Genomic DNA, 22455 nt, shown 5'->3' on the forward strand with positions numbered 1-22455 from the left:
TATCAGTATTCATATCAAATGTAATGTGTTAGTTATAAATTTTATTAATTGTATTAATCTTATTTATAGTATTATATACTGGTATGTGTATGCATGTCTTATAAAATCAATATCATATGTAATATATATCACATATATCATATAGTTCAATTATATCATTTGTCTATATATCAATTTTATCAGTCATATCATATATCTAAATTTGTCATTTCCTATATCATGTACATATCAAATAATATTATATCACTTATGCGATATATCATATATACTGAAGTCATATACATTTACAATCAAGATATGATACTTGGCTACTTGTGGTGTTTTTCTTATATCACACCCTATAGGAATTAATCAATCATATAAGTTATATTGCCAAAAATTAGTCTCATATCGCATATCACAAGTCACAGGTCAAGTGACTTTCATGTTAGAAGTCTTCACATCAAACTCGTCAGTGTACCATATCATATGAATCAATCTCCTAATATCTCTCTTTTCATATCATGAAAGATTACAGTATAAACCTTATTTAAAAGAAAGCCCATCGACTCACCCTTGTGTACATGGTAACATATCTCCAACAAATTTAAATCAATCAATATTTCCAACAATCCTTTCTTACATTTACACATACTTTATATTATTAGATCATAATAGCAAATATCATATACAATCAATGCAATTATCATAATACTCATCAGTATGCATGTAATATGATCAAAATGCATATTTAATTGAATAAATAGTAAATATATACATAGCATTTATTTCATATCCAAATGCAATATGTTGGCTCTTAATCATTTTATACTCAGCATTATATAACCCATTTTATTTAAAATGATATATAAACAAAATCAATAGGTAAAATTTTAATACCAACCAAAAAAAATGTTCAAGATAATGATATCTATTACATATCAAAAGTTAAGTGATAAAAAATATTAAAATGAGAAATATTTTCTTTTATCAATTTTAAGAGGGAGGAAAATAAGCGAAACATGATATCATTGAAAACAAGGTAGAGTTAAGGTTACCTACCACGATCATAATACTTTTTCTAACTAGAAAGATGAAAAGTATCGACCCAAAATAGCTTTCTTTATCCTCTTTTCTCTCCCTTGCTCTCTATTGTCTCACCAGACCAAAACAAATGAGAAAGGGATTAGGGTGAGGTGACAAAATGGTTTTAGATATTTTTATTTAAAAAACATTTTTAGACTTAGCACCGTGTCATTAGTTCACTCTTCACAAATCCACTGAAGAGGTCCATACCATGATGTTATCCAACCAACATTGTGACATTTTGTCCACAAAATTCAAGAATTCAAGAAAAATCAAATTTGAGTTAGTACATCCCCAACCTCCATCACCTGACTACAATCTTAAAGTTCATCAGGGATGTTAAACCCTTATGAACTAGTCCCGAGGCTAACTAAGAGGGGGTGAATTGGATATTTAAAACTTCTTTAACTAAAATAATTTTTTTTTTATATCTTGCATCAGAAACAAAATCAATGAATAATGAAAAGATTAATTAGAGATTTCACCTAAGAACCTAATCGTAATAAAAATAAAATTTATAAATAATAAAGGAAACAACACACCAGTTTTATAGTGGGTTGGTCCAACTTGACCTACGTCCACTCCTCGGAGGCACCCTCCGAGTATTGCACTAAATATTTAGCGACTCTCCTTTAGCTCCCAAGCTAGGAAGAGAAGCCCTTACAAAATCATTTTCATCTTCCCTGGTGCGGCGGAGTAGCTGGGTCCTTTGACACCAAAGAAATCTATTTCTTCCCAAAACTTCCCTCAAGATGAACCTTGAATCCAATGGTACTAATGCGCAAGCTTGTCAGAGCAATCGTGTGAAAGCCCCTCCAAGGATCTTCTCCCTCTCTCAAACTCCACCCTTTCCTCTCTCCCTTTCAAGTTCTCTCTTCAAATTTTCTCCAAAAGAACGAAGCTTCAATGGCTGCCAAAGACACTTATCAAGTACCTTGACAAAGCTTAAATAGAGGGCTCTGAAAAATCCTAAAAATTAATCTTGGTGGAAAAAATTGTCCTGTACGATATGCTTAAAAAAGGGCTTTAGAAAAATCCTAAAACTCTATTTCAATGTCAAATATCATCTAGGACGATCACAAGATTGTCCTGTATGATATGCTTAAAAAGAGGGCTTCATAAATCCCTAAAAACTCAATTCCAGCGCCAACTATCATCCAGTACGATTGTGGGATCATCCAGGACGATGTGCAGAATTTAACCTGATAGTCCCGGATGATCACTTGGACGATCCTCTGAGCGATAAGATCAAATTTGTACTGATCGTCCAGGATGGTATTGTGGATCCTAGATGATTAGAAGAAAAATTATGGTATTTCGTCTTGGACGATTTAGGAAAATTAAATATGTTGTCAAATATCATCCAAGATGATATATAGATCATCCAAGATGATATGTTTAGAAAAATTAACAATAATTAGTCCCTTAATCACATGATCAATTTATGCATGATTTGTATTGATCGTCCAGGATGATCTAGATCATCTGGGATGATTAAAACAAAAATTGAATCTTAAATCCTTGCCTAAATTATCATTGGCGGCTGTTTTCCAAAATTATAATGGATTGTCCTAGACAATCCAAAATTGTCTAGTATGATTAGTTCACTGAGTTGATCGTCCTGGACGATCAAAATTGACCAGTATAATTAGTTCAAAGCTTGAACTTTTGGTTTTTACTAGATCTCACACCCCTCAGTGTGTGTGTGCATGGTCGCCAAGTAAGCATAGATCGTTACAGGACTTGATTAAATAAATACAAAATTACACCAATGAATATTATAAATCCCTTACAACATAACCTTATTCAACCCAATCTTGAGCTCTGATTCATTGTTTAATGTTACATGGTGTTCTTTAAATGTTAGTATACACACAAGCAAATATAGAATAAAAAATACTATGAGATATAAAGATGTTTGTTTAACATCAAAAATATAAAACTCGTGAGCTCGAGTCGCAACACAATCCTCCCGACCTCTATCAACTGACTATGATTAGTATACCACTATCACCTAACCATGATTCTTTTGATGTTAGTCACTCGACAATGATCCTTATGATCTTTGTCACCTGATTATGGTCCCTCCAAACTTTGTCATCTGACTATGATCCTCGAACCACCATCACTCAACTATTGTCCCTCTAACCTCCTTTGCCCAACTACGATTCCTCTAACCTTTCTCGCCTGACTACAATCCCTCTAACCTCTGTCGCTCTACTATAGAGGTGGTTCTTATGACATATGTCACCAGACTATAGTCTATAGACCACCATCGCTTGACTATGATTCTTTCAACCTCCATCTCTGGCCAACTATTATCCTTAGACTCCCTCTATCTTGAACAAAGGTGGATGAAAGGAATATAATGGGATTAGCTTTGGTTGATGATGCTACTGAAAATATTTATTTTTTCAAAGATCAATTAAAAGCTATATATGGCAGATAAAAAAAGTATTTTGATGCTAAATGACGGGTTGTGGAATTTTAAGTAGGAGACTTTATATATGTGAAAATTAGGCTGATGAATGACATTAACACATTTGACAAAGAAGGCCATTGCGACTACGGTCCCTCTGACCTTAGTCGCCAGACTATGATCCTACCAACTACCATCACCCGAATATTATCTTCGATCTCCATCTCTTGACTATGATCCTCGAACCTCTATCACCTGCCAACTACAGTCCTTTGACCATTATCGCCTGACTACAGTCCTACTAACCAAACAAACATACCAAAGATCTCTTAAGAATAGCTCTCATGCCATTGGATTCTTCCAACTCCAACCATGTAATGTGTTCTATACGATGTATATTTGATACATTATACCAACCCCTTCCAATGAGGAAGGACATCATTTGTAATTAATAATAAACACTTGGAATTATTTAACTAGGTGATGCCGTAAGATTTTTGTTCCCTTTTCAAGATTTTTCATATAAAAAATGTGGTGTCTCTTATGACTATTGCACCCATCTCTCTTATCTGTGTGTGTTAGATTTTCATACCAAGCTAGGATGTTAAACTCTCTATTTTTCTATCATTGTGAATGACACAACAATAACTATTAATACATTGTTCAATATAAATATTAAAATAGTTCACATTAAATATGATTTATTATTCATGCATTGTAGATTCATATTAAAGGTTATATTATATAAGTATATTGAACTATGTAGTAGTATGTCAGAACAATCTACTAAACAAGCATTTTGCTCATTCTATATATATTATATATATATATATATATATATATATATATGCATATCAGAAGAGGGTAAAGCCCCGCTAAGTATATTTTGTTGATGGAGATTATTGATCTAGGTTGAGTTCCAGATCTTGATATGTTTAGTATATATATTCTTTTGTCAATCATGACCATGTCTATGTTTTGTTTAAAAAGAAAGTTGAATCCTAATGATTTATAATGTTCCTTTAGGAGTACAATCAAGTAAAATAAATTAATATTGATGTTTTGTTGTTGCTTATATTTGACGAATTAGAAATGCTCTGTGTTCTGTATATTGAAGAAAATTAAATAAGAAAAATTCTTCCAAATAGGTCTTGAGAGTTATTAAGCCTGTTGTCATGACTTTGACAAAACGGGTTATATCAGGCTGTGATATTTGATGCCACTTATTACACAACTATCACATGTGCCTTTTTATTTTTAATGTTGCATGTCCCAATACCCTATCATTTATATTTAAATAAATAGTAATTACTTGCTGAATTTGATTTATCAAACTTATTTGTAATAAATCTCTCTAAAAGCAATTCCTATCGAGATGTTTGACATACTATCATCATAAGAGCATATTTTTCAACATCAATAATTTATTATCTATTGTCAAGTTTATGTAGTGGATTTATTTATTTTTCCTTTTAAATTTGGATAATTTTGTTATACAATTAATTATTTCTTCCATTTCTTTTCCAATTAGTTGTTGTTTAGCTTCCTGGTTGTTCTCTTATCTGAACTTCATTAATGAAATAAAACATTTGTTTTTTTTTTCTTTAATTATTCTTATTGTTTATATTACTTGATAATGAATACTCCTCTTGTGAGGACATAATAAGTTTTTATAATAATTCAACATATCACATTTTAACAAGATGCACCATCTTGTAGAACTTGGATGTGATAAAAAAACTCTTTTTCCCATATAGAAATTGAGGGTCGAGATTACTGGACAAAGAATGAAGCAACAAAGCCATTAGAAAAATAAGGACAGAAGAGAAAAAGATCGGAATCCTATGCACCAATTCAAAGCAGGAAAAGGCGTAGGAAGGACAAGAAAGCTTTCAACTCAGAGGATAAAAGCACACAATTGAAATGAACTCTTAGCAAAGCGATTGCATATACATATATTTACTCTAAAATTAAAAAATACGAGTCAAAAGTCAAAACTGAATCAATTCTAATTTTTATTTTTTTTTTCATATAAAATGCGAGTTGCATATTTACATAAAAAGATTAGATTGGAGTAGCTCAAAATAGAGAGTCATCTTAAATGATTTGGTTATATAAAATATCAGAGACCCGATGACCTACTTATGAGAGTGGAAGTATTAGATTTGACATATGTCAAAAATTATAGAGATAGAGCTAAAAAATTTAGTTAGAAAGTATTAAAAATGACATTTTCTTATTAAATTTAAATGAGAATTTGATTATTAAAGACAATAATAGAGAAAAATGGTTCATGTAACCGATCCCACGTAGTGGGATAAAAATTTGATATTATTGTCTCATTTTATATATTTACCCGTGCTTAGAAAGTGTGAAATAATTATTTTATTTTTAATTCAAAAAGCCCTAAAATAGAAAAATTAAGTCAAAAGAAATAAAAAAACTCATCTAGGACCTTTGAATGTTGCAAGAGAAGCCTTATGAGCATGGACATTTCTGTTTATGCCATCTACAAATTATGTTCTACATTGTGGCAAAAATTTTCAGTAGTTACTCTATTTACTAAGTGCTTTTTACCCACTCGCCAACCGCCACCCACCACCATCGTCACCTACCATCGCCACCTGTCGACCACAGCCACTTACCATCACCACTGTCACCCGTTGCCAGCTCCCATCGCAGCCACCCATTGCTAGCCGCTGCTAGCCACCCACAACCATCCTTCGTCATTAGCAGACTATCACTATGGTCGGCTGCCACCACTTGCCGCCAGCCACCATTATAGCCACCCATAACCATCCTTTGTCATTGGCAAACTATCACTATCGCTTGTTGCTACCATGTGCCGCCGACCACCACCATCACCCGCGAACCAGCCACCACCACCGACCATCATCTTAAGGCTTTACATTGTATTCATTTACTTCAAATAAAATAAAATAAAAATATTTACCTATAATTTACACCCATTCAAATAACTTTAAAAATATTTATTTTACACTATAATTTTTTTACATTATTCTTTTTATGCCCCCTTCTTTTAAACGGGTTCCCTTCTTTACTAACCAAACATCCAAATAAAAGGTGAAACCTGCCACCGTATTTTTGCACCTTGGTTTTTCGAATAGTCGTTCTGTCCGTCTCACGCTGTTTAGGAGAACCAACCGAGATGGCATCGGTAGCCGAGAATCCCCCGCCGGCAGCGAAAAGCCCCGCAACGGTGGAGGATAAGCCCGCCGGAGAGGGCTCTGCGGAGTCTTCGGAATCTAAGGGCGCGAGCAAGAAGCAGGCCAAGAAGGAGGCTATGAAGGCGGAGAAGCTCCGTCGGAAGCAAGAGGAAGCCTCGGCGGCGGCGGCTGCCGCTGCTTCCAAGGAGACGGAGGCCGATCCTCTGGCTGGAAACTATGGCGACGTGCCGATGGAGGAGCTGCAGTCGAAGGCCATTAGCGGTCGGATTTGGACTGAAGTCGGTTTGTTGGATTCGAAGCTTGCCAATGGGACGGTCCTGATTCGTGGAGTTGCCCAGACGATTCGTGGCGTGGGGAAGAAGATGGCTTTCTTGGTGGTGAGGCAGTTCACTGCTACGGTCCAGTGCGTGCTGACGACCGATGAGTTGGTGAGCACGCAGATGGTGAAGTACGCTACTTCCCTAAGTAGGGAGTCGATCATGGATGTCGAGGGTGTGGTTACAATTCCTACGGAGCCTATCAAGGGCACGACTCAGCAGGTACCTTGGGCTCATATTCTCCAATTTCATTTGCGAAGCAAATTTTCGTGAGGCAATTTGGCCAATTCTGATTACTAGTGCTATTTTCTGTTGTTTATTTTTTTCCAAATTTATTTTCTTGGACTGCAATGGTTTTACTGCGATTTTGTAGAAAATTGCATTTGTTACGCTAAGTGGTTTTGCTGTAGTTTTTGTGGCCTCCCCTAGGTTTCCCCGAATGAATCTGATTATGCAATTTTTTTTTTTCATTTTTGGGGGATTTAAATACATACCACAAATTTTTATCTTTTACATTCGTAACACCTAAATCTTTATACTTATGTAATACTCAAATCTCTACATCACCTAAAAAAATATCACAAATATTAATTTTTTTTAAAGTAAAATACATTTTTTTCATATATATGCTTTGATATGATTTAAACAATAAAGTAGTATATATCTAAATATAAAAATTTAGGTGTTAGATGTGGAAACACATAATAATTTTGTGATATTTATGTAAATCCGCCTTCATTTTATGGTGAAGTCTTTGAAAGTGGCTGAGAACTATTTACCTTTCCAATGAGAAATAGTGTGAAAAGAAATCGAATTGTCACCTTATAGTCAAAGATATGATGTGCAAGTTTTGAGATGTATAAATCGGGAGAAAAGAGGGCTTTTATGCTAAATCACTTCATTGGCTTTTTATTTCCTTTACTTTGGGTAGGTTTTTGAGTTACTAATCGTGGGGTGTTGAGTGTGTTATATGGATGTAGAATTTTGGGCAGCAGACTACTGCCCCTTTATGATTTGGAAGGATTGTTGGATGATACTAATATGGGAGGAATTAAGGGTTGTAAAACAAGAAAATTCTGCTTAATGCATTTACCAACTAGTTCTATAAATCAAGTCTAAAGTTACAATACTTGAAACCTAGCATTTTTGGCAACTAGGGAGGCAGCTTTTCCTTCATTTTTCTCTCCCGAAGACAGTTGTATTACTGCCCAGCCCATTTTTATGTCTTTCCCAATTTTTCTTGTTATTGCGAGGAGGATGATATTATGCATTTGCTACCCTAATATTTTGTACTTACTAGTCTTTCTTCCTATGCTATTGGTCGCCCCACTTAGGTCTCCATGCTTGATTATACATATTGTATAATAATTGTGTCTTACTCATATCTATATAGTGATGGTATCAATGTCAATCTTTCTTGTCCTCTTAGTTCTCTAGTCCTTCGTCTCCCATCTATGTGCTAGTCAAACACGTAATGAATTTCGGTAGGAGCTTTTCATCAGATGACATCTCTAGTTGGGAATCATTCCATCATGGCAACCTCGGTGGTCAAAAAAGCTTCTAAAATCTATCAATTATAAGACACGAGTTGAACGGGCAAAACTATCTTCAATGTCCCCAATCAATTATGATGTTCATTAGCAGTAGAGACAAAGATGATCTCATCACTAATGCTATCATTCCTCCTTAAAAGAAAGATCTAAAGTTCGAACAAACAATATGATTATGTACTAGGTTATAAACACCATGACCAATGAAAGTAGTCAAAATTTTCTATTCTATTGGGCAACCAAGGAAATATGGGATATCATGAAAGAAATGTATTTTGAAAATGAAAATAATGGAAAGTTACTTGAAATCAAAAGTTGCCTCCATGATCTATATCGAAGTGAGCTATCGATTACCCAATAATACAATACTCTCACTAATTATTATCAAAAACTTGATGTTTTTGAAGAATTGGACTTGGAGCATCCAGGGGATGCAACAAAATATCAAAAAAATATTGAGAAAGATAGGGTTTTCAAATTCCTACTCAGACTAAATAGAATTTTTGATGCAGTCTACGATAGGATATTTCAGATGAAACCACTTCCATCTATACAAGAAGTATTCTCCAAATTTGGAGAGAAGAAAGTCAGAAAAAGATCATAATTGGGAACCAAGGAGCTCCAACTTACTCTGACGGATTGGTGCTCACATATAATGCTCCAAGGAAAAAAGGCTTGTGCGACCATTGCTGCAAGTCTCAACATACAAAGGAAACTTGTTGGAAACTTTACATGAAGTCAGCTAATTGGAAGAATGGAAAAACATATCATGGTGATATTTGTCTAATAATGATCATAAGAAACCAAGATCATCCCTATTAAATCAAGAGGAAACTGGAATACTGCAAAGATGCTTTACTGATTCCAAACAAATCTAACTACTTAAATTAACACATGAACAACGACTAAAAAATATGTGGTTGTAAATTGGGGGAATTTCAACATTCTCTGTGAGTGTGTTTTGTGAAACTATCTACCATAATGATCTAAGCTTACATTTCTCCCCGATCTTCCCAACTTTCTTTCCTCTGGTTACACTGACAACTATCAGAATCACATACATGAGCAAAATATAAATGAATTGTCAATTCCATACATTAAAAAGTTTAATAGCCAAGAAAGATCAAATCATTATCTTAAGGAAAACCATATGCTTTACCCAAGCCACAATTATCCTATACATGGTAACAATAATTCTTATCTTAAAATCTCAATTTCCCATAGGAAAAGTACAAGGACTACAATATCTTATACAAAATACCTGATCAGTGAGTACATCTCTTATGATAATTTTTTTTCTTAGTTTCATTATTTTAAAAACACTGTCATTGCCAAGTCCTATGTCCTGGATGAGAAAAGTGGAGGGTTGCATTTGATAGTCGACAACCAACATAAAATTTGTCAAATAATTATGACATGAATCTTTTAATATATTGTGTTAATACTAGGGTGTTCTCTGAAAGCGACGTGCTGTAATACACGAGAAATGTGCAAGGGTCGTTGCACTAGCATGCAAGTGCAACTTTAAATAAGCAAGGGTTCCCACATCATGCATGGATATGGTCAAAGAAGCTAGTCTGTAAAAATAAAATTAGGATATGAATTTGGAATATAGGTTCACTTATAGATAAATTAATAGAATTAATAGATATTATGATTCGTAAGAAGATAAATATTTAGTAGTCAGGATATTAAATGGTTTGGATAGAAAGCTAAGGAGATTGATAGTTTAGGATTTAAACTATGGTATTCTTATAGGAGTCATTTTAGAAATTCTACAAGTGTGATTATAGATAAGAGTTTGAAGGATAATATTATTAAAATTAATATAATTGGAGATAAAGTTATAGCTTTAAAGATTGTTGTTGATGTTAAGATTATTAATATTATAACTGCTTATGCTCATCAATAAGGTATGGATAGATGTTCAAAATTAAAATTTTGGAATGACATAGAAAAATTAATATAAAAGATACACTTTGAAGAAAAGACTTTTTATTGGAGGAGTTTTAAATGGATATGTTGGTAGAGAGATACATGATTTTAAAAACATTCATGGTGGCTATGAGTTTTGAGCGACTAATGAAGGTGGTAAAATCATATTAGATTTTGCTATTATTTTGTAATTGATAATACCTTTGTAATTAATAATACCTTATTTAAAAAAAGAGATGAGCATCTCATCACTCATAAGAATAGATATAGTAAAACTCAGATTGATTATTTACTTATAAGAAAAATACATCATTTAGATTGTAAAGTTATTTTGAGTGAAAATTTATGTACTCAACATCGCTTATCAGTTTTGGACTTTAAGATGAAAGGACATAATATAAAAGGATAAAATATAAAAAATAAAGTAAAATATTGTTCTAGGATTAAATAAGACCATTTAAAGAATATTAAAAAATAATTTTGAGACTAAGATTCTAGATCTTATGATTTTGTATGTGCATGAGGAAGTTAATGTTATGTAGGAAAAAAATAGTTAGTGATATTAAGAATGTTGTAAAGTATGTGCTTAGAGTATCAAATGAAAAATTTTCTAATAATAAAAATAGTTGATAGTGGAATCAAAATGTGCAAGAGAAGATTAAAAATAAGATGTTTTGTTATAAACAATAGTTTAGATGTAAAAATTCTGATAATTGAGAAAGATATAAAGAGGTCCGTAATGAGTCTAAGAAAGTAATATGTGATACAAATATTTTAACTTTTAATGATTTATAAAATATATTAGATACTAAGAAGACAAAATATATATGTATAATTTAGTCAAATAAAAAGATAGTAGTAAGAATTTAATTTAAATGAAGTACAATAAAGATGAAGATTAAAAAAAAAAGTGCTTTTATTAGAAGATGATATTCAATAAAGGCGGATGAGATATTTTGCTAAACATTTCAATAAAGATTATGAGAATATGATTAACTTTAGTAATCTTAGCACCCTACATGAAAATAATGATTTTAATTTTTATCGTCATATTAGCAAAACCAAAGTTAGACAGGCTTTAAAGAAAATGAAGTGTGGAAAAACTGTTGGATCTAATGATATTCCAATAGAGATGTGTAAATGCTTAGGAGATGAGAGAATTTCTTGACTTACTAATTTTTTAATATTATTTTGAAAACTCTAAAGATGTCAGATGATTGAAGAATGAGTGTATTGATTCTCATTTTTAAGAATAAATGTGATGTACAAGATTGTGCGAATTATAGAGAAATTAAGTTAATGTGTCATACTTTAAAACTATGGGAGAGAGTTATGAAGCATAGGTTGGAACGTGATACTAATGTTTCTCAAAATTAATTTGGATTCATGCCGGTAGGTCTGCTATGGAAGCTATACATTTATTGAGAAGTTTGATATTTGATGGAGAATTATATAGAGAATAAGGAGGAGTTATATATGGTATTTATTGATTTAGAGAAATCATATAATAAATTCCAAGAGAAGTGCTATGGAGAGTTTTAGAAAAGAAATGACTTAATAATGCCTATATTCAAGTTGGATGGTTGAAGTGAAGAAATGCATTGGGCTTGTGTTATAGAAAAGTCCCCTTCAAACTTAAGGGAAAATTCTATAAGATGGTGGTGAGACCTGTAATGCTTTATGGTGCAGAATGTTGGCCATTAAAAGAGAAGCATAATATTAAGTTAAGTGCTACAGATATGAGGATGCTCAAATGGATGAGTATTTTTTCTCTTAGAGATAGTATACGAAACGAGCATATATGTGAAAAGATTGGAGTAGCTTGATGCACCTTGGTATAAAAAACAATAACAAACACCAAAAGATTCAACAAAAAATAGATTTTTATTGATAGAAAATCAAATACGAACAAAGCAAGATGTAATGGTCACTAGAATCTCTCACAAAAAAAAAACTATGCCTGGTGCTTCTATCTTCTCCCTATCTTCTCTACTTCTAAACTCTGCGGCTCCACCAAAAAATCTCACTCCTTCACCCTTTTGCCCTCCTTGGAAGTGGCTCCAAAGGTGACATCTCCTCTTCTTTCCCCAAAATTTCACCTCCCGATACTCCCTCATCAAACTCTTCTCGATCTCCTTTACCTTAGATTCGACCAAGGGAATCCCGGTCAAATCTTGATTAGGTTTAGCAATCGGAACTGCCAATGGAGTTTTGTATTACATCTCTATGAGTTTCCTTAACATCTCCTCCACCCTTCCCAATTAGTTTACCATACATGTAGTCCTTCCTTCCATTGTTGAGAACTTCTTCTCCACATCGGATTTGATTTGCTCCATCTTCCTTTCCAATGCCTCCACATTCTTTACTGCTATAGGTCCAAAAAAGGTACTTTGATACCAATTTGCTGTGCCTTGGTATCAAAAACAGCAACAAACTCTAAGAGATTCATCACAAAAATAGATTTTTATTGATAGAAAACCAAATACAACAAAGCAAGGTACAATGATCCTCTTTTGAGAGGACGTCCTTCTCGACCAAACCCTAGACGCCACCAGGATCCCTCACAAAAAGAATTTAAAAACATTCATGGTGGCTATGAGTTTAGAGCGACTAATGAAGGTGGTAAAATCATATTAGATTTTGCTATTATTTTGTAATTGATAATACATTTGTAATTAATAATACCTGATCTAAAAAAAGAGACGAGCATCTCATCACTCATAAGAATAGATATAGTAAAACTCAGATTGATTATTTACTTATAAGAAAAATACATCGTTTAGATTGTAAAGATTGTAAAGTTATTTTTGAGTGAAATTTATGTACTCAACATTGCTTATTAGTTTTGGACTTTAAGATGAAAGGACATAATATAAAAGGATAAAATATAAAAAAATAAAGTAAAATATTGTTCTAGGATTAAATAAGACCATTTAAAGAATATTAAAAAATATTTTTGAGACTAAGATACTAGATCTTAAGATTTTATATGTACATGAGGAAGTTGATGTTATGTAGGAAAAAAATAGTTAGTGATATTAAGAATGTTGTAAAGTATGTGCTTGGAGTATCAAAGGAAAAAATTCCTAATAATAAAAATAGTTGATCGTGGAATCAAAATGTGCAAGAAAAGATTAAAAATAAGATGTTTTGTTACAAACAATAGTTTAGATATAAAAATTTTAATAATTGGGAAATATATAAAGAGGTCTGTAATGAGTCTAAGAAAGCAATATGCGATACAAATATTTTAACTTTTAATGATTTATAAAATATATTAGATGCTAAGAAGACGAAATATATATGTATAATTTAGCCAAATAAAAAGATAGTAGTAAGAATTTAATTCAAATGAAGTACAATAAAGATGAAGATTAAAAAAAAATGCTTTTATTAGAAGAGAATATTCAATAAATGCGGATGAGATATTTTGTTAAACATTTCAATAAAGATTATGAGAATATGATTAACTTTAGTAATCTTAGCACCCTACATGAAAATAAAATTTTTAATTTTTATCGTCATATTAGCAAAACCAGAGTTAGAGAGGCTTTAAAGAAAATGAAGTTTTGAAAAGCTGTTGGATCTAATGATATTCCAATAGAGATGTGGAAATGCTTAGGAGATGAGAGAATTTCTTGACTTACTAATTTTTTAATAGGGAGATTTACGTACATACCACCTAATATTATTCTATTTATATATTTAACACCTTAAATTTTAATATTACATATATACCACCCATAGTTCATTTTTATATCAAATAGGAATAGTAGAAATGAAATATATGAGGGGTAGGAAATAAATATAAGTGATATATTTGATATTAAAATAATTTAGGGTGGTATGCATGTAATATTAAAATTTTGGGTGTTAGATATGTAAATAGGATGTTATAAAGTGGTATGTATGTAAATTTCCCTTTTTAATATTATTTTGAAAACTCTAAAGATGTCAGATGAGTGAAGAATGAGTGTATTGATTCTTATTTTTAAGAATAAAGATGATGTACAAGATTGTGCGAATTATAGAGAAATTAAGTTAATGTCTCATAATTTAAAACTATGGGAGAGAGTTATGAAGCATAGGTTGGAACGTGATACTAATGTTTCTCAAAATTAATTTGGATTCATGCCGGGAGGTCTAATATGGAAGCTATACATTTATTGAGAAGTTTGATATTTGATGAAGAATTATATAGAGAATAAGGAGGATCGATATATGGTATTTATTGATTTAGAGAAATCATATAATAACTTCCAAGAGAAGTGCTATAGATAGTTTTAGAAAAGAAATGACTTAATAATGCCTATATTCAAGTTGGATGGTTGAAGTGAAGGAATGCATCGGGCTTGTGTTATAGAAAAGTCCACCTCAAACTTAAGGGAAAATTCTATAAGATGGTGGTGAGACCTGTAATGCTTTATGGTGCAGAATGTTGGCCATCAAAAGAGAAGCATAATATTAAGTTAAGTGCTATAGAGATGAGGATGCTCAGATGGATGAGTGGTTTTTCTCTTAGAGACAGTATACGAAACGAGCATATATGTGAAAAGGTTGGAGTAGCTTGATGCACCTAGGTATAAAAAACAACAACAAACTCCAAGAGATTCAACAAAAAATAGTTTTTTATTGATAGAAAATCAAATACGAACAAAGCAAGATATAATGGTCCTCTTTCGTGAGGACATTCTCTCCCAAATCCTAGGCGCCACTAGAATCCCTCACAAAAAGAAAACTATAATGCTCTCAAATCAAATTCTATATACAAAACATAACATAAATCCTACTACTTATAGCAAACAATAAACAACAAATTTCAAAACAGCCTTCCCCCAATTCCCTCTCAAATCAGCCCCAAATTAGCCCGGAATCAACCCCCAATTCTGCCCTTTTTAATTAGAAAGTATCTCCTAATTAATCCCCACCAAATCAGAATTCAAATTAGATCTCTTGCCCAAAATAATTTCCTTTTAATTGTAATAAAAATTTCCCTAAATAATTCCCCTTTGATTAAGAACCTTCATAAATAGCTTCTTTTTGATTAGAAAACTTCTTAATTCCCTCTCAATCAAATCGGCTAGTCCAATACTCCCCTCCCAAAGTGCTATCTTTTACTCAAGGTGGAACGAAGAAAACTGCTGTTGAAGCATTAGACTAATAACACTGGACTGAAAAATGGACTATCACTGAATCGAATGATCCATGGTTCCAACATCTCCCTGATCAATCTCTCGATCTCATCTTGGAGTTGGGGAGAACGGTATGGATGAACACTGATATGTAAGACTCCTTTAAAATAATAGCATGCTCGTGTTCCTGTGGAAGATGCAACCCCTAAACTGGTTGGAACGCCTCTCGATACTATTGTAGGAGTGACTGAACTATGTTTGGTGCTTCTGTCTTCTCTTTATCTTCTTCTCCTTCTAACTCTGCAGCTCTACCAAAAAATCTCACTCCTTCACCCTTTCCCCTCCTTGGAAGTGGCTCCAAAGGTGACATCTCCTCTTCTTTCCCCAAAGTTTCACCTCCCGATACTCCCTCATCAAACTCTTCTCGATCTCCTTTACCTTAGATTCGGCCAAGGGAATTCCGGTCAAATATTGGTTTGGTTTAGCAATTGGAACCACCAATGGAGTTTTGTTTTACATCTCCATGAGTTTCCTTAACATCTCCTCCACCCTTCCCAATTAGTTTACCATACATGTAGACCTTCCTTCCATTGTTGAGAACTTCTTCTCCACATCGGATTTGATTTGCTCCATCTTCCTTTCCAATGCCTCCACATTCTTTAGTGTCATAGGTCCCAAAAAGGTACTCTAATACCAATTTGATGTGCCTTGGTATCAAAAACAGCAACAAACTCCAAGAGATTCATCACAAAAATAGATTTTTACTGATAGAAAACCAAATACAAACAAAGCAAGGTATAATGATCCTCTTTTGAGAGGAGGTCCTTCTCGACCAAACCCTAGACGCCATTAGGATCCCTCACAAAAAGAAAACTATAACAGTCTCAAATCAAATTCTATATATAAGACATAACGTAAACCCTACTACTTATAGCAAACAATAAAGTTCAAAATAACCCTCCCCCAATTCCCTTTCAACCCAAATCAGCCTCCAAATCTGCCCTCTCCAATTAGGAAAAATCTCCTAATTAATCCCCTCCAAATCAGACCCTAAATATGCCATTTTTAATTAGTAAAATCTCCTAATTAATCCCCCAAATTAGAATTCAAATTAGATTTTTACCCTAAATAATTCCCTCCTAATTGTTATTAAAATTTTCCTAAATAATTTCCCTTTGATTAAAAACCTTCTTAAATAAATTCCTTTTGATTAGGAAACTTTCTAATTCCCTTCCAATCAAGTCGGCAAATCCATCATAGCTCCGGTGGAAGATAAGATTAGAGAAAATTGTCTGGATGGTTTGGTCACATAAAACAGAGACCTTTCGTTGACTCAATTATGAGAGTAGATTTATTAGATTTGACTTATGTTAAGAAAGATAGAGGTAGACCTAAAAAGACTTGGTTAGAAAATATTAGAAATGATAGTTCTTTATTATATTTAAATGAGAATTTGACCCTTAACATGACATAATGGAGAAAAAGGATTTATGTAGCTGACTCCACGTAGTAGGATAAAGGCTTGGTGTTGTTGTTATTTTCATCCTTTTATAATTAATCTTTCTAATATAAAGTATGAACATCCAACAATATTCATTAAATATTAAAAATACTTGAATGGAGAACTATTGTCCATGAAAAAGATGAGCACTTGAAATGAATGACATATGAAAACTCTTAATCTTACAAAAAGAAAAGAAACTTGTTGGTGTGAGTGATTTTTGAATACAAAAAGACATGGTTGATGGGAGCATTGAAGGATATAAGATTAGACTGATTACAAAATGGTTTAACTAAATTTACTGGTTTAACTATAAAGAAATTTTTGCACCAATTGCTAAGGTCAACTCATTCCGGGTCATTCTCTTTCTTACTGCTAATCTTTGATGGTCTATACACCAATTAGATGTCAATAGCCCTTTCCTAAAGGGGACCTTGAAGAAGTATTTATGACTATATCTCCTAGATTTGAGACCACTGACAATAAAGATCAAGTCTGCAAACTTAAGAAATACTTGTATGGTCTCAACTAATCACCAAGAAACTTATTCAACTAATTCACTGCTAAGATTAGATAGTGTGGGTGCTCTCAAGGGAAGACTAATCACACTCTATTTGTCAAAGAGTTATCCACATGTAAAATCACGTTCTTTATAGTTTATGTTGATAATGTTATTTTAACTGGTAATAATAAAGAGGAAATTAGCAAACTAAAAAAGAATCCTAACAATAAAATTTGAAATTATAGACTTTTGAGCCTTAAAATATTTTCTTTACATGGATATCACAAGATCAAAAAGAACTAAACTTGTTTCTCAACAAAAGTATACTCTAGACTTTTGAAAACAAATAGGCATGATGGGATGAAAGCTTGCTAGTACCCCTATGAATCCTATTAGTAAAATTGGCTCCAATGGTGATACTCAGATGGACAAAGAGAAGTGTCAACGCCTACTTAGAAAACTCATCTACCATTCACATACTCCACCCGACATGTTTTTCTATCAGTGTTGTTAGTTTATTTGTGAATGCTCCCATTGAAGAACATCTAGATGCAATCTATATGATACTAATGTATCTTAAAACTTTATTAGGGAGATGTCTATTCTTTAAGAAAGGAACATATAGGAGTATCGAAGTATGATGCTAACTAAGCTGAATCTATAATTGATCTTATATCCACTTCTGGCTCTACTAATTTGCATGTGGATGTCTAATCACTTGAAGTAAGAGTAAATGATAATTGTTAGTAGTAGCACTGAAACTGAATTTAGGGCCATGGCTTATAGAATTTGTGAAGAGACATGGCTCAAAAGGTTTCTTGAATACCTAAAAATTCACTTTAAAGAATCAATGAAGTGTGAAATCTAAATTTCAAGCATTATTTCTAAAGACCTTGTCCTTCCTGATAGGACTAAACCTATCAAGATTGATAGACACTTCATAAAGGAGCAAATTGAACAAGAAATTATCAAAAGTAATCTGCACCCCAATAAAATATCAGAGGGCAAATATACTCACCAAAGCCTTAATTCAAATTCAATTTGACATCCTCATTTCCTAAGTGGTTAATATTTACTCCTAGCATGAGGGGAAATGTGGAATTTCAGGCAGCAGACCACTGCCTCTTCCTTGTTTCGAAGGATTGCTGGATGATGCTAATATCGGAGTAATTAAGGGCTGTACAACAAGGAAAATCTATGCATACAGTCTTCAATCAATTTCGGAAATCAGGTCCAAGATTTCTATATAATAAAACTTAGCATTTTTAGCAACATTGGTGGGCGTTTTTCCTGAAAATTCTCCTCTTGAATAGCTGTGAATTGCCGCCCAGCCCTCTTTATTTATTTCCTATTTTGCTTGTTATTTTCATTAAGAGGATGATATTGTCCATTTACTACCCCAATATTTTTTACTTTCTACTCTTCCTTGACTCTTTGCCAGTCCCTCCTTGGTTCTCCATGCTTGCCTATATTTATTTTACTTTTTCTCTCTCATTGAAATAAGAAAAAACAGTAGTCTTTCTCTTCTATATAGCTGTACACGCCTTTCTTGTCGTCATTTTCAACAATGGATCATGCATGCTGCATAATTTATGTAGAGGTCACCTGTTTTCAATTGCCTTTTTGAGGTAATATGTACAATGTATGCTTGGTTTCATGACTTAAATAACTTCAATATTCAAGTGACTATGTGCCTTTACAAAATCGGATTTGTTTCTAATTGTGGACTTCGAAAAATCTTCTTTCATTTATGATAAATCTAAGTTGACCAGGGTCACTATATTTATTCTAATAAATTATTCAGTTTGCAGATAACTGTTTTTTCTTTTGAGTTTTAAGTTTATAAAAGCAACCTTCTCTTGAATGAGCTTTTCCGAATGAACTTAATTTCTGGGGATCCAGCAGTGTGTAACGGATAAGCAGTTTGGAGTATTGATTGAGATTGAATGAAGACATACATGCTGCTTTGTGTTAAGCAATATAATCTTTATATGTAGAATTTCCTTTTGCATTGGCTAATTGCATCGCTAATCATGTTATAATTGTAACTTAGTTCATTGTATTTTTGCACATCCTTTTTATTCAAGCAATTTCTGCTTCGTGTTTACTGTTCTGCTATTTTGGTTTGCCATTTGCTCTGGTTGTTTATTACATACTGTTGGTGTGCTTAAAAATATGGACATTATTAAGATTGGCTTATGCACTGCTGAATGCCTTCCCTCAATACTAATGCTACTGGAATGTACTCCCATTCATTGTGTTTTCTTAGGTGGAGATTCAAGTCAGAAAGCTGTACTGTATTAACAGAGCTGTTCCGAACCTTCCTATAAATATTGAGGATGCAGCTCGAAGTGAGGAAGAAATCAAAGAGGCTGAAAAGGTGAATTATAATTTGTAAAATCTCAGTTATATCATAGTAAAGAAGCTAATTCTCACCCTTGATGACATGAAAGTAACACCTATCAATTTATGAATTCTATCCTCAATTTTTCTAACCTTTGCCAATTTATTGTATCATGATTAACTGTGATCTACTTGGTATGTCACAGACTGGGGAAAAACTTGTTCGTGTTAACCAAGATACACGATTGAATAATAGAGTTCTTGATTTACGTACTCCTGCAAACCAAGCAATTTTTCGTCTTCAATGTTCCGTGGAAGATGTAAGGCATCATTTCCTTATCACGCTTATTTCTGTCAATGTCTACTGACTAGTTTCAGCTTGTTAACTGTATGAGATTGCTTATATTTTAATCACCTTCAATTTTGCAAATTTTCTTTATGCCTTCCATCCATTTTCAGTTATTTTTTAGGATATTGGTATAGCTTATTTTGCATGTAAAAATTTCACACTTACCGAATTTTTTCTTCTACCAGCTATGCTATGAAAATCTAAACGTTAATATCTACTATCTAACCATTCGAGGCATTTGCCACAGATTTTCCGAGATTTTTTGCGATCTGAGGATTTTGTTGGAATTCACACACCTAAGTTAATAGCTGGTGCAAGTGAAGGAGGTGCATCTGTTTTCAAGCTAGACTATAAAGGTCAACCTGCTTGCTTGGCTCAATCACCACAGCTTTACAAGCAAATGGTTATTTGTGCTGGTTTTGGGCGTGTATTTGAAGTCGGTCCAGTTTTTAGGGCAGAAGATTCATATACTCATAGGCATTTGTGCGAATTTGTTGGTCTTGATGTTGAAATGGAGATTAAAGAGCATTATTTTGAGGTGAGGAGAGATAATTTTGCATGTTCTAATCCTAGTAGCGGAGCTTTTTCTAATCTAGGTATTTGTTTTATTACATACAGGTTTTAGATATTGTGGACAGATTGTTTGTAACAATGTTTGATTACTTGAATGATAAATGCAAGAAGCTACTTGATGCAATTAACAGACAATTTCCCTTTAAGCCATTGAAGGTAAAAAGAATCTGGTTTCATATGTGATAGTAAGCTTCTCTCCCCTAGTATAACATAATTTTGACCATTATATATATTTTATCCACTCTATTTATGTTTCTGTTTAACATATTTAAGCTGTAACATTCTAATAAATTTCAATGTATTGCTATGGTAGTATTTGCGGAAGACCTTACGACTTACATTTGAGGAGGGTGTCAAAATGCTAAAGGTTCGTCCTTTCATAATTATTATTTCTCTTTACATCTAAATCCAATATTTTATTGTTTATTATTTATTTTTTACGAATAAAGTTGAACCCAAACCTTCCTAGTTGACTATGCCAAACTTTGGTCTATTGCCATTTCTTAACCACCAGGCTTTGTTGGCTACCATCATTGGTATGTTACCAATAGCATGACTCTTATTTATTTCCGGTGGCAGGTTTTTTTTTATTCCTTTTATCTGGACTTACCCAAGGCCATAAAAGCCTCTAAATGTGTCTTAATAATAACCTTCTATCACTCCCATGAGTTGGACCCATGAAACTACATTTAGAGTGACTTGAACTGGAGGAAATGTTGTTTGGGTTGAAGGATAATGCTGGAGATTGTCAGTTTTGTGCCAAAGGCGCAGCTTCTACAATTTCTTTGATGAAATAAAAAATTCTTTCTTACAAAAGACAGCAGTCTAGCATCGTCAAGATAACCATTTATTCAAAAGTTTGTTGCAGTTTTTGTTATTTGAACCATATATTGTTTTGAATTTCCACTTTTAATGGAGTGGAAAATATGCATGTGTTTGAAAGTTATCCCCAACTATAATGCAAAATAGAAAAATTAGGTTTATCCTAATATAGTTTAATTTCCCTGCTTATTAGTTCATGTTCTACCCTTTGCTTATATATCTAAATTATCTATTCATTTTTTAGTTATTTTATCTTCAATAAATGATACTCCATCTCTTTAATATATCGTTCTTTAATCTATCTTTTATAATTTTACTATTGTCTATCTTGACATTTTCACTTTTTCAATACTCTTACTTGATTAATAGGGAATGTTTTTTGTTTCCTAACACTTTGATCCCGTTAGGATAGCCTTCTAACATTTTTACATAGTAGTCTTTAGAACCTCTCCATCTAATTTACTTCATTTTTAAAAGTTACCTTCCAAATTTTTATAATAATAGTTCTGAAGTACTAAAATCTATTATATTTAGGTTTCATGTAATTTTTTAATATGTCAAACTATAATTTGCTATTTCAAAATACTGAAGTTGCAACACTTTTTGATGCGGACATCCAACCGTCAATGCCTATCCGAGGAGCTGAAGATCGACGGTCGTGATCGTCCTACGTTTTTTTAAATTTTTATTTGTAATTTTTATTTTAATTATGCATTTTTCATTTTTACCCTTACTTAAGGGTCTAATCTTATGTAAGCT

General features: G+C 32.8%; 1 protein-coding gene across 1 annotated transcript in view; it reads left to right on the forward strand.

Moving 5' to 3' along the window:
- The first annotated feature begins 6579 nt into the window (after nucleotides 1-6579).
- Nucleotides 6580-22455, forward strand: part of LOC110109852 (aspartate--tRNA ligase 2, cytoplasmic) — a 36235-nt gene continuing 20359 nt past the window's right edge. The window contains exons 1-6 of the mRNA XM_020841058.2: nucleotides 6580-7211; nucleotides 19879-19989; nucleotides 20159-20272; nucleotides 20549-20839; nucleotides 20920-21030; nucleotides 21188-21241. Of these exons, the coding sequence (XP_020696717.1) occupies nucleotides 6654-7211; nucleotides 19879-19989; nucleotides 20159-20272; nucleotides 20549-20839; nucleotides 20920-21030; nucleotides 21188-21241 (1239 nt within the window). The 5' untranslated portion in view covers nucleotides 6580-6653. The remainder of the gene's footprint in view (nucleotides 7212-19878; nucleotides 19990-20158; nucleotides 20273-20548; nucleotides 20840-20919; nucleotides 21031-21187; nucleotides 21242-22455) is intronic.

Source organism: Dendrobium catenatum, unplaced genomic scaffold, assembly GCF_001605985.2.
Source record: "Dendrobium catenatum unplaced genomic scaffold, ASM160598v2 fragScaff_scaffold_315, whole genome shotgun sequence".
NCBI lineage: Eukaryota > Viridiplantae > Streptophyta > Magnoliopsida > Asparagales > Orchidaceae > Dendrobium > Dendrobium catenatum.